The sequence below is a fragment of the Drosophila santomea genome, chromosome 3L (genome assembly GCF_016746245.2).
Source record: "Drosophila santomea strain STO CAGO 1482 chromosome 3L, Prin_Dsan_1.1, whole genome shotgun sequence".
NCBI classification, from domain to species: Eukaryota; Metazoa; Arthropoda; class Insecta; order Diptera; family Drosophilidae; genus Drosophila; species Drosophila santomea.
In genome coordinates, this window is record NC_053018.2 from 23,555,512 (window position 1) to 23,566,687 (window position 11,176).

The 11,176-nt window shown below is 40.2% G+C and overlaps 2 protein-coding genes across 3 annotated transcripts; one reads left to right on the plus strand and one right to left on the minus strand.

Annotated features, from left to right (window-relative positions):
* Window positions 1-504: 504 nt before the first annotated feature.
* LOC120448669 lies at window positions 505-3,566 on the plus strand. Of its 2 annotated transcripts, XM_039630806.2 has the most exons (5): window positions 522-2,082; window positions 2,144-2,560; window positions 2,645-2,863; window positions 2,932-3,156; window positions 3,219-3,566. In XM_039630806.2, the coding sequence occupies exons 1-5, from the start codon at window positions 1,852-1,854 to the stop codon at window positions 3,243-3,245; spliced, it is 1,119 nt and encodes a 372-aa protein (XP_039486740.1). In that variant the 5' UTR covers window positions 522-1,851; the 3' UTR covers window positions 3,246-3,566. The 2 variants fall into 2 exon arrangements, with proteins under 2 accessions (XP_039486739.1, XP_039486740.1); XM_039630805.2 differs by having other exon boundaries at window positions 505-2,082; window positions 2,932-3,566.
* Window positions 3,567-4,391: 825 nt separating this feature from the next.
* Window positions 4,392-5,091, minus strand: LOC120448670 (catenin alpha-like). Its single transcript, XM_039630808.2, has 3 exons — window positions 4,838-5,091; window positions 4,666-4,782; window positions 4,392-4,606 (listed from the first exon to the last, which is right to left on the minus strand). The coding sequence occupies exons 1-3, from the start codon at window positions 5,051-5,053 to the stop codon at window positions 4,487-4,489; spliced, it is 453 nt and encodes a 150-aa protein (XP_039486742.1). The 5' UTR covers window positions 5,054-5,091; the 3' UTR covers window positions 4,392-4,486.
* Between the last annotated feature and the right edge of the window lie 6,085 nt (window positions 5,092-11,176).

An 11,176-nucleotide genomic window follows, 5' to 3' on the forward strand; every position in this document is an offset into this window, starting at 1 on the left:
CATATCTCCTCCGAACTCAAAACGACATATCTCCTCCGAGCTCAAAAAAATTTCGGGAGGAGATATGACGCTTTCAAAACGACATATCTCCTCCGAGCTTAAAAAAACTTCGGGAGGAGATATGACGCTTTCAAAACGACATATCTCCTCCGAACTCAAAATGACATATCTCCTAGCGGTGATATATATTATGTATATGATATTTTAGTATATATGGTATATATATGTATGTACATATGTACATACAATGTACATATGTACATATATGATCATTTGCAAAGAAAGACACGCGCCAAAAGTGCGCTTTTCTAAGTACGTACATGTATAAATGCGCATAAATACACGTTAAAATTTTTTTTTTAATTTTACATTTAAGTATGTTATTATATATTACTATTTTATACAAATTCTTGTTTGGTCAGTATGTATATTCTTTAAATAGTTTTTAGTTGCATTCTGTTGTGGGTTTAAAAATAAGATTATTCTTAATAAATACTTGAAGTTGTATACAAATATTTTTTTCTGTGTAAACGTCAGTATGACTTAGCGCCACTGATCTTCTTTACTTTGCGACTACAGCCATTTGATTTCGGTTTGGCACAGTGTTCAGTCGCTTTTTAAAGAAAAAATAACAAAATGGATATTAAATTTGAATTTAAGGAGGGAAGCCGAGCCGGGTGCTCCACATTATTGTATACGCCAGATGAAAATCAGATCTATGTTAAAAATAGACAATTAAAAGAAGGTGACATCGCGTACGTGTGTCGTATAAAAGACTGCAAAGATCGGGTTTATCTAAGTGCGGATAAGACTCGCGTTTATTCGAAGACGGAGCAAGTGCAGCATTTTCATGGTCCGCAGGGCCAGGAAATGCAGAAAATTGAAGTGCTGTCTGAAGTTAAAAAAAAGTGTCAAAGTAGCTCCAATAATGACACCAAAAAAGTTTTTAATGATGTTTTGGCTGAGTAAGTAAATTCTTTGTGTTGTTCTAAGAACCGTTAGCGCTCTATGTACATGAGCCTTTAGCGCTTCCGTAAATACATACATACTAGAGGTGGGCGCGGCGTACAGGCCTCGGTCTTTTTCTTGGAACTAGGTTTCGTGCACGGGCCACCTCTAATACATACATATGTACATACACGTCAACTTTTGGATGTTATTTCAGCAGACAAAAATTCCGTTTATGATATTAAAAACGATAGTTTTGCGGACTTCAGGCGGACAAAACGTCCGATTTCAGATCCGCGAACGATACTTAAGTTAATCATCTGACAGGGGTTTTGTGGCAGCAAAAGCTATCATTTTCGGAACCCGAAACTTCAATTTTAAACAATACGCGCGCGCGCGCCAGAGCCAAGCAGATGTGGGCACACTGTTCCACCGAGGGAGTGGGCACAAGCGGGCCACCGCCACCAGTCTCCGCCGACGATCGGTAGCGCCCGTTTTCGGGTCAGGTTTCGATAATTAGGCGGAAACTCCGATTCTACGTCCGTTTTTAATATCTTTATTGGACATTTTTCGGATCCATCCGCATTATGTCCGCTCTTTGTTTGCTGGGTTATCATGTACAGCCTTAACGGTTCTTCGAACAAGAGGGTATTTTTGTGATATATATTTTTTTATGTTGAGTGTGTAAATACTCTTGAAAAGTACACAATACAGAAATACACAAGTCCATTCATAATACAAATCCTTTTTTGTTCTCTAATTAGAAAAACGGAAGGACAAGCGGAGATCGAAGTCAATTACGACACTGTCAAACGCACTCTGCAAAGAAAGAGGCAACCCTTTCTACCCAAATCTCCAACTTCCGCAGTGGACGTACTTGAAGCATTTAAAGATGAAAACATCATGAGTCGTTTTGGGATGACCAAGGGAAGTTCTCCGAATGTTTTTTTTAAAAAACTTTACACGTCTGGATCATTTGCATATTGCATATTTTCGTCGGACAAGGTCATTACTTTGATGCAAGCAAATATTGAGGAGCAGAGTCGGCATTTTTTAATTGATGCTACATTCAAAGTATGCCCGTTTGGAGATTTTAAGCAACTACTTATTATTTACATAAAGCATATGCAGAAGGTATGTGTTTTACTTCAGTTTAATTTAATGTCAAAATTAATTTGTTTTTATTATTATGTAGATCACCCCATTCTTATTTGTCTTAATGACGCGCAAAACGGAGCTCTGTTATCAGCATTTATTCACCTATGTAGACTCAAATATTTGTTGCTTAAAAGGGGCATCATTTATTTCCGACTACGAAACAGCAATGCGGAACGCCTTAAAAAACTTGCATCCTTCCATGAATTTTTATTCTTGCTGGTTCCATTTTACTCAAGCATGCAAGAGAAAAGCAAGAAAAACATATGGTCTAGAAAAAATGCTTAAATGCAATAAACCGGCTTATCTTCTATTTATGAAATTCTTGTACTTGCCGCTATTACCGGCTACCAAAATTGTCGAAGCATTTAATCTTCTCGAAATACAAGCAGCTGCTCTAAGCAAGGAGAACTTTTCGCCCTTTTTAAAATATTATAAAAAACAGTGGCTTATAAAGGTATTTTAAAATACAATAAAATTATTGCTGTATTAATTTTTCGATATATTTTCATCATTTATTATTTGTTTATTTTTTTTGTAGGAAGGACCTAAAAATATTTCAGTTTTTAAACGTTCGACGCGGACCACAAGCTCTGTTGAAGCATACAATTTGAATTTGGGCAACAAAATACGAGCAAAAGGGCACTTTTTTAAATTTGTTGAATGCATCATAGACGCCGAATATGAAAAAAGTCGGGAGTTCGCTCTGCTTTTTCAAAACGGTGGTATAGGCAATCAGACGCAACCAAAGCAGCTTCGAGTAAGTAAATATAGAAATAAATTAAATATTAAACAAAAATATTATAACATTAATTTTTTATTATGAAGGACCGTGCTAAAAAAATTATGAACTGTATGGAGATGTTCGAGAAAGGCGAAATCGATATTCAGGTGTTCTTGGCACGGACTGTCGGTCTAAATGAAACATTTTCAAAACAAGATCTTTTTTCTGGAATGTGTTCCGACCTAAACTCTTCCACATCATCGTCATCAAGTTCATCAAATTTAAGCCAACTCTCGGATTCGTTATTTATACAACAAAATCCTTGTAATGTATGCCTTATGAATCCGAAATCTGTAATGCTTCGCCCCTGTAACCATGTCAACATATGTAGTACATGCTGGGACCAACTTGTCGATAACCACGAACAAAATGGAATTGAAACTAATCCCAAATGCCCGACCTGCCAACAGGAAGTCGAAGAGGCTATAAAAAATGTATATATATATAACTAAATAAATTTAAACAATGTAATAGCAATTCGTTTTATTCATCCGCAATCTATCTGAAATTTTTCTGCTGTGTCGTTTTTAAGATGATGTATCTCCAAAAACGACACATCTCCGCCGATAATAAGCTGGATGAGTTGTGTCGTTTTCAAAACGACATATCTCCTCCCGAAGTTTTTTGAGATCGGAGGAGATATGTCGTTTTCAAAGCGACATATCTCATCCGAAATTAAAACGACATACCTCCTAGCGGAGATATGTCGTTTTCAAAACGACATATCTCATCCGAAATTAAAACGACATACCTCCTAGCGGAGATATGAACTCAAAAAACTTCGGGAGGAGATATGTCGTTTTGAAAACGACATATCACCGCTAGGAGGTATGTCGTTTTAATTTCGGATGAGATATGTCGCGAGGACATATGTCGTTACCCCTCGCGGTGCTTTAAATGACCTTTATAAGATCGTCACAGGTGACGAATCATTGATCTATCCGTATGAGCCCGAAACAAAAGAGCAATCGACCGTGTGGGTCTTCCAAGACGAGCCAAATCCAACGAAAGTTGTTCGTGGAAGAAGCACTTCGAAGCAAACTTTTGGCAACACTGGTCATGTGTGATAATGTTCCGCTTGAGCAAACACCATTTGTTTGCCTGAAGTCTTCGGAGAAATGGGAAAAACGACCATGAGAAGACGAATCATTGTGCATCATAACAATGCGAGCTCTTACACATCGGCTCAAACCAGCGCCTTTTTGACCGGCCAAAACGTCGAATTGATGGGTCATCCGCCGCACAACCCTGACTTAGCACTCAATGACTTTTTTTATTCCTACAGATTAAGAACATAATGTGTGGTCAACAATTTTCCTCGCCAGAAGATGCTGTTGAAGCATTCAAAAACCATGTTGTGGAGGTGTCTCAATCGGAGTGGAAAAAGTGTTTCGAAAATTGGTTTGAGCGCATACAAAATCGTATAAATCTTGATGGAGAATGTTTTGAAAAACAATAAAACAATAAAACAATAAATATTCGTATTTTCATTATAAGGCCAGAATTATATGTAGCAGCCCTCTTAACCATAGATAAGCGCAATGATTTTAATACTACTTTGTTTATGGTAATTAATAGATATTGATAGAAAATCAATTTTTAAACAGCGTCAGCAGGACTTTGGAACTTGCGAACTTTGGCTCGTACTTCTTCTGGTTTTTCCGGCCTGACCAAAGGTTTTTTTTCTGGTGCTTTCATTTTCCATACTACAATTGGGGACTATAAAAAAATGTAAATAGTTTAATGCCGTCGATTTTTTTATTAACGAAGAAACTTACAGACACAGTTTCTTGCCTTGTATATTTTGTTGATGCCACATATGAGTACTTTACCGGTAATACAACGGCGTTCATTAAATTTTTAGCCGCTTGAATTAACGATGTAGCACTATCCAGCTACAAAAAAAAATCTTAAAATGTCAGTTTTCATAAACTTTAATATGATACTGACCCCGGAAACAATAAGTTCACCGCTTATATTTTGAACATCTGCTTTTACTTTTGAAGTTATTTGAATTTGATGACAATATAGGGCAATGCGTTGCAAATACGCCAACAGGTCCTTTTTTGTACTGCTTTCTGGGCATTGCTCTGCTATTTCCCTGGTTAGTTTATCCAGCTTAGTACCAGCTTCAGAAATTTTTTTAGCTGCGTTAATAACATCCATCGTAGTTTTTAAAAGACCTCATCCTCGGAAATAAAAAGTTCTCAATTAGATAAAATCAAATACAATTTTAGAAAGTCTTCCTTTAGTGAGTAGTTATACCCGTTACTCGTAGAGTAAAAGGGTATACTAGATTCGTTGAAAAGTATGTAACAGGCAGAAGGAAGCGTTTCCGACCATATAAAGTATATATATTCTTGATCAGTACCAATAGCCGAGTCGATATGACCATGTCCGTCTGTCTGTCCGTCCGTATGAACGCTGTGATCTCAGTGTCCGTATGAACGCTGTGATCTCAGGAACTACAAATGCTAGAAAGTTGAGATTAAGCATACAGACTCCAGAGACATAGACGCAAGTTTGTCGATTCATGTTGCCACGCCCACTCTAACGCCCACAAACCGCGAAAAACTTGAAAAATGTTTTGATATTTTTTCATTTTTGTATTGGTCTTGTAAATTTCTATCGATTTGCCAAACAACTTTTTGCCACGCCCACTCTAACGCCCACAAACCGCCCAAAGCTGCTACGCCCACACTTTTGAAAAATGTTTTGGTATTTTTTCATTTTTGTATTAGTCTTGTAAATTTCTATCGATTTGCCAAAAACTTTACATACGTATAACTCACACAAATTTCTATCGGTATGCCCAAAAATTTGATTGCCACGCACACTTTAACGCCCACAAACCGCCCACAGCTGCCGCGCTCAGTTTAAATAAATGTGTTGAAGTTGGTTCTTTTCATTATGTCTTGTAAATTTCTATCGACCTGCCAAACAACTTTTTGCCACGCGTACTCTTACACCCACAAACCGCCAAAAACTGCCACGCTGCAAAAAAAAGCATTTGTTAGGGCTTGTGAAGGGCTGGCCGCAAACGAATTGCGTATAATGGAAAAAACACCAAGGCACTATGGTCCAGATCTCAATTGTTATACCCGTTACTCGTAGAGAAAAGGGTATACTAGATTCGTTGAAAAGTATGTAACAGGCAGAAGGAAGCGTTTCCGACCATATAAAGTATATATATTTTTGATCAGGATCAATAGCCAAGTCGATTTGGCCATGTCCGGCTGTCCGTCCGTCTGTCCGTCTGTCTGTCCGTATGAACGTTGAAATCTCAGGAACTACAAAAGCTAGAAAGTTGAGGTTAAGCATACAGACTCCCGGGACATAGACGCAGCGCAAGTTTGTCGAATCATGCTGTCACGCCCACTCTAACGCCCACAAACCGCACAAAACTGCCACGCCCACACTTTTGAAAAATGTTTTAATATTTTTTAATTTTTGTATTGGTGTTGTAAATTTCTATCGATTTGCAGAAAATCTTTTTACCACGCCCACTATAACGCCCACAAAACGCCAAAAACTGTCAGTTATGAATTTGTTTTAATATTTCTAAGCGTGCATGCATTAAGGAAGGGTGTAGAAAATATGAAGTCCTTATCTATCCTCTAGAAGCAATGCACGCTTGTCAATGTACAGTACAGATATCGTCAGCCTATATAGATATACAGGCTATAGGTTTAGAAAATATTCCCTTCCCCTTTACTCACACACGGTGTATTTATTCTTGTCTTGTAATACTTTCTACATAATTCTACCTGTTACATACTTATCGACGAATCTACAATACCCGTTTATTTTTTTTTTAACTTTCAACGAAATTGTTTATTGGACTAGCGTACTATTACCCTTATTGGGTAACTTAATCTAATCGGAAATACATTAAACAAATTTTACTTAATATCTAAGTTGTTTACATAGATTACAGAGATTGGGTAATTTTTAAAGTAAATGGATGATTATAACGAATAAAATAGAATTGAGAGGATTTACATGTAGAACTTTAAGTCTTGAGGTCTTGAGGGTGGTGGCGTTTTAGTCTTCTTCTTGTCCGACTTTGGGCTGCGATGCTTAGTCGCCTCGCTAGGCTATTTGGATGAGCTTCTAGCCTATTGTCATATTTCCTCGCTAGCTCCTGGATCCTGTCTCCGATTTTTGGCACCTTCAGATCTCGTTCGATATCTCTGGTCCTCATGTACCAAGGAGCGCCCGTGATCTTCCTGAGCGTTTTTGCCTGGAGGACCCGAATTTTATTAAGGTGCGATTTAACAGCGATCCCGTACACCTGCATGGCATAGAATAGGCCAGGAGCTAATATGCTCTTGTAAATTCTGACCTTGTTGGCGAAGGAAAGTTTGTTGCGGGCAGCAATTAGCCACGACATTTTGGAGACCTTGGTCTTAAAAGCGTGCTGTATCGCCGTAATATGCCTTCCAAATAGTAATTTCCTATCCAAGATCACTCCGAGGTATTTGTAGAATGATTTGTGGTCAAGCACTCTTCCTTTAAGTGAGACGCCGCTGCAGCTTTTTGTTCTGTTGGTAAAAGTAACATTTGCACATTTGTCAGCGTTGATGCAGACGTTCCACATCTCAGCCCAATTCTGAAATGCATCCAGGTACTCTTGCAGTGCATCCGAGGCCTCGGTAATGCTTTTACTTTTTGCCAGAACTGCAGTGTCATCAGCATATGTCGCAATCAGCACATCTTTGCGATCTAGTACAGTGACTGCTGTATGGGTGGGCATATCCGAGGAGAAGATAGAATATAAAGTTGGGCCTAGCACACTTCCTTGAGGCACTCCCGCTTCGATGGCTTTAACGGTAGAGGTACATCTATCGGTCGTCACACAAAAGGTTCGTCCTAGCAAAAAACTCATTATAAGCTGGTATAGCTGAGGTGTTAGTATTTGTTTAGCTTTATGTAGGAGTCCAGGATGCCACACTCTATCAAAGGCTTGTTGAATGTCCAGGAAAGCTGCTACTGCATACTCTTTCTTTTCTAGGGCTTCTAGCGCAAAATTAACAACTCTATGGAGTTGCTCGGGGGTACCATCCTGAGTCCGGAATCCAAATTGGAAGTCAGGTATCGCCAATAATACAGCCTCAATGTCTCGCATTCTGTTCAGAATAACCCTTTCCATAATTTTATCAAGCGAGGGGAGGAGGCTGATCGGCCTATTAGAGTCTACCTCTGTCGGATCTTTCCATGGTTTCAGTATCAGGATTATATTTGCAGGCTTCTAGACTTTTGGGAAATAGCCCTCAAGTAAAACTCGGTTAAAAATTAGTACCAGAAACCGAAGAGCTTGATCTGGTAGGATTTTAATCGTCCTCTTGTCAAGAAGGTCATGTCCCGGGGCTTTTTTTGGCTTCAGCATGGAAACAAGTGGTTTCAGTTCGTCGAGGGTGACAGGATCTGCGGGCAGTGCCATTTGAAATGGCGTTTCGAGAGACTGCGCAACCAGACGACAGTGATTCGCATCGGCAAATGCGAGCGGTCTAAATCTTTGTTCCAAGTTGCTTGCAAACACTTCTGCTTTGTCCTGTGTTGTGCGGCACCAGCCACCAGAGGGGCTCCTTATAGCGGATTTTTGAGAAGCCTGAGACTTAAACCTTTTCGTGAATTTCCACAGAGAGAATTTTGAGGAGGAGTCGGTACCTGGTGCTGTTTTCTGTGGGTTAGCACTTTATGAAGCCGATTCGAAAGCCTTCTGTAGATCTGTTGGATACGAGCATCTCCTGTTCTGGCAAATTCCTTTCTGACTTTTCGTTTAAGGCGTAGGAGGTCAACTATTACAGAAGGCAGGGGCGGCTGGATAAAGGCTTGGCCATTGCGTGGAGTACTCGGTGCCGCATGTGCTGCTGCTTCTTTCAGGTTATCCATAAATAAGTTAATGGCGTTGTCGATACCTTCTGTCCCTTGAATTTCCATGTTTAAGTCTATTAGTTCAGACAGGTGATCCTTGAAAGCTTCTACCTTAGTACCAGGAGCTAGGAAACGGCAGCGTTCAGGCTTTTCAGCGGAGAAGCATATAGATCAGCCAGGAGAGGGGTGTGGTCTGAAGTCAGATCGTGCAAGGTTCGGATGTTGAATCTGTTCGTAGAGTAGCCTTTGGTTACAAAAAAATCTATCGCAGATGGAGCTATCTGTGTGTTGGAGGAGAAAAATGTTGGCTCTCCTGTTGCCAAAATTTGGTAGTGGCCGTTCGCGACTACTTCCTGAATGATTTTCCCTCTTGCACAGGCTCTTGAGTTTCCCCACCAATCGTGTTTCGCATTGTAGTCTCCACCTGCTATAAATTTTTCACCTAGCGTTACAAAGAGGGTTTCAATATGCGCTTTTATTAAACGCTCATTGGGTGGGAGATACACCGAAGCTAATGTAACCTTTCCCTTTGAAGTCTGTAGCTGCACACTCGCTACCTGCCGTTGGTTGAGATTGGAGGTTGGGGACAATGTTGCAAGGAGGATCGTACTATGACAGTGGCACCGCCTCTGCTTTTTCCACTGGGGTGGACGGCGTGGTGGGTGGAGCAACCAGGTAAAAATGTTCGCTGTCCTTCTCGCACGTGAGTTTCAGTGGCAAGCATGATGTCGATATCTTGCATGCTTAGGAAAAGCCTAAGTTCCTCAGCGTTCCTAGCTAGTCCACGTGCATTCCACAATCCGATTTTTATTATTGGTTGAGTTGGTTTGATGTCCGTGAAATAAGGATCTGAACAAGTTCTCTAAAAGCCTTGTTGGATTCTACAGTTTCCTATATTAGTTTGAACATTTTGTTCATTCTCGAGTTTATATCCCGGATGGCGCTTTCCAGGGCCAGAAATTTTTTTCTAAGACCCAAGTCTTGTGTTGAATATAGGTCTCTGTTGGGTTGGTGAGACTCAGCTGATCTAAATTGGGGACCTTTGGGCCGTACAATATCGGGGTATGAGATAGGGCTTCTGACAGTCTCAGCCGGGATGAAACCTTGGTTACAGCTTTCACCTCTTTTTGAGCTGGCAGAGTTGCTATTATTAGTAAATGCAGGGAGTCTTGGGTTTGGCCTGAGCTTCTTTATTTTTTCGACCCTGACAGGGCAGACTTTGTCCGTTGAAGCATGATCACCACCGCAGTTGATGCACAGATAATTACTACTCGTGCACAGCATAGAGCCAGTTGCTTGAGGGCCATATAGGGTCCTGTAGACAGTAGTTCTTGTAGTGTCCAAAGATGAGGCATCTCATACATTGCAGCACTTCTTTCCTGCGAAGAGCGCGTTCTATGGTGGCTCTGTGTCTACCGAGTTGCGTTACCTTTAGTACTTCAGAAATATTTACGCCGTGTTTCAGATTAACAAAGAACAGGTTTTGCCTGGTCTTATGGTTGATAGTTGCTTCATCGGACTGTATATGTTGAGAGCTTCCTAACCAAGTTCAGCAAATGCTTTCTCAATTTGTGTCCTGGGAACGCTTGCATGCATTCCTTTAAGTACAGCTCTGTACGCTTTGTCCTCTTTGCGTTGGTGATGCCAGAACTTACAGTTGAGGGAAGTTAATTTCCTTACAACTGCATCCAAATTTTGATGTACGTAGCGTATAATTGTTTTCACCAGCACACGAATTAAGCGCCTGCGCCAATGAGTGAGGATTGTTGATGTTAGGGACACAAATGGCCGGAGGCTTAACCATTTTTGAGGATTGCCTACTTTTATTATCAGCAGCTGGAGTTGCTTCCTCTTCATCAGAGCTACTTTCAGGCAGATCTACTTGCATGATTTTATCTGCTTCATCAGCTAAGGCTGCAAATCTGTTGTTACTTAGTGAGGGCAGGGAGCGTGCCTCATCTTTAGATGGGAACTTCTGCGGCTGAGGAGCCTGCTTCTTGGATTTGTCTTTTTGACAACTGTTTGAGTTCCCTTTACGTTTTCTGCCCACAGATATAAGTGATTGAAACGAGCACTTATTCGAATCATCAGCCGTTTGAGTGATGAAGGGTTCTGTTTCCGAAGACGTTAAAGAACAAACACTAGTACCAGTTAGGGAACGTACTGTATTTGTTATAGTAGTATTCACAACGAACGTTGTGACTGTGCTAGTAACAAAGGTAGCTGAGCTGGTCGTAACTGCGTTTGTAGATTTAAGGCTATGTCTCTTGCGATTATAGCGCGTATTTCAGCTGGTGTCTTACCAGCAACTTCTTTCATCCTTTCAGCGTCAAATGACCTTACTAAGGGCTTTGAGCTAGATATTGTTTTCTTGTCCATTTTGATTAATCAAATTTTTCTATTACGAAAAAT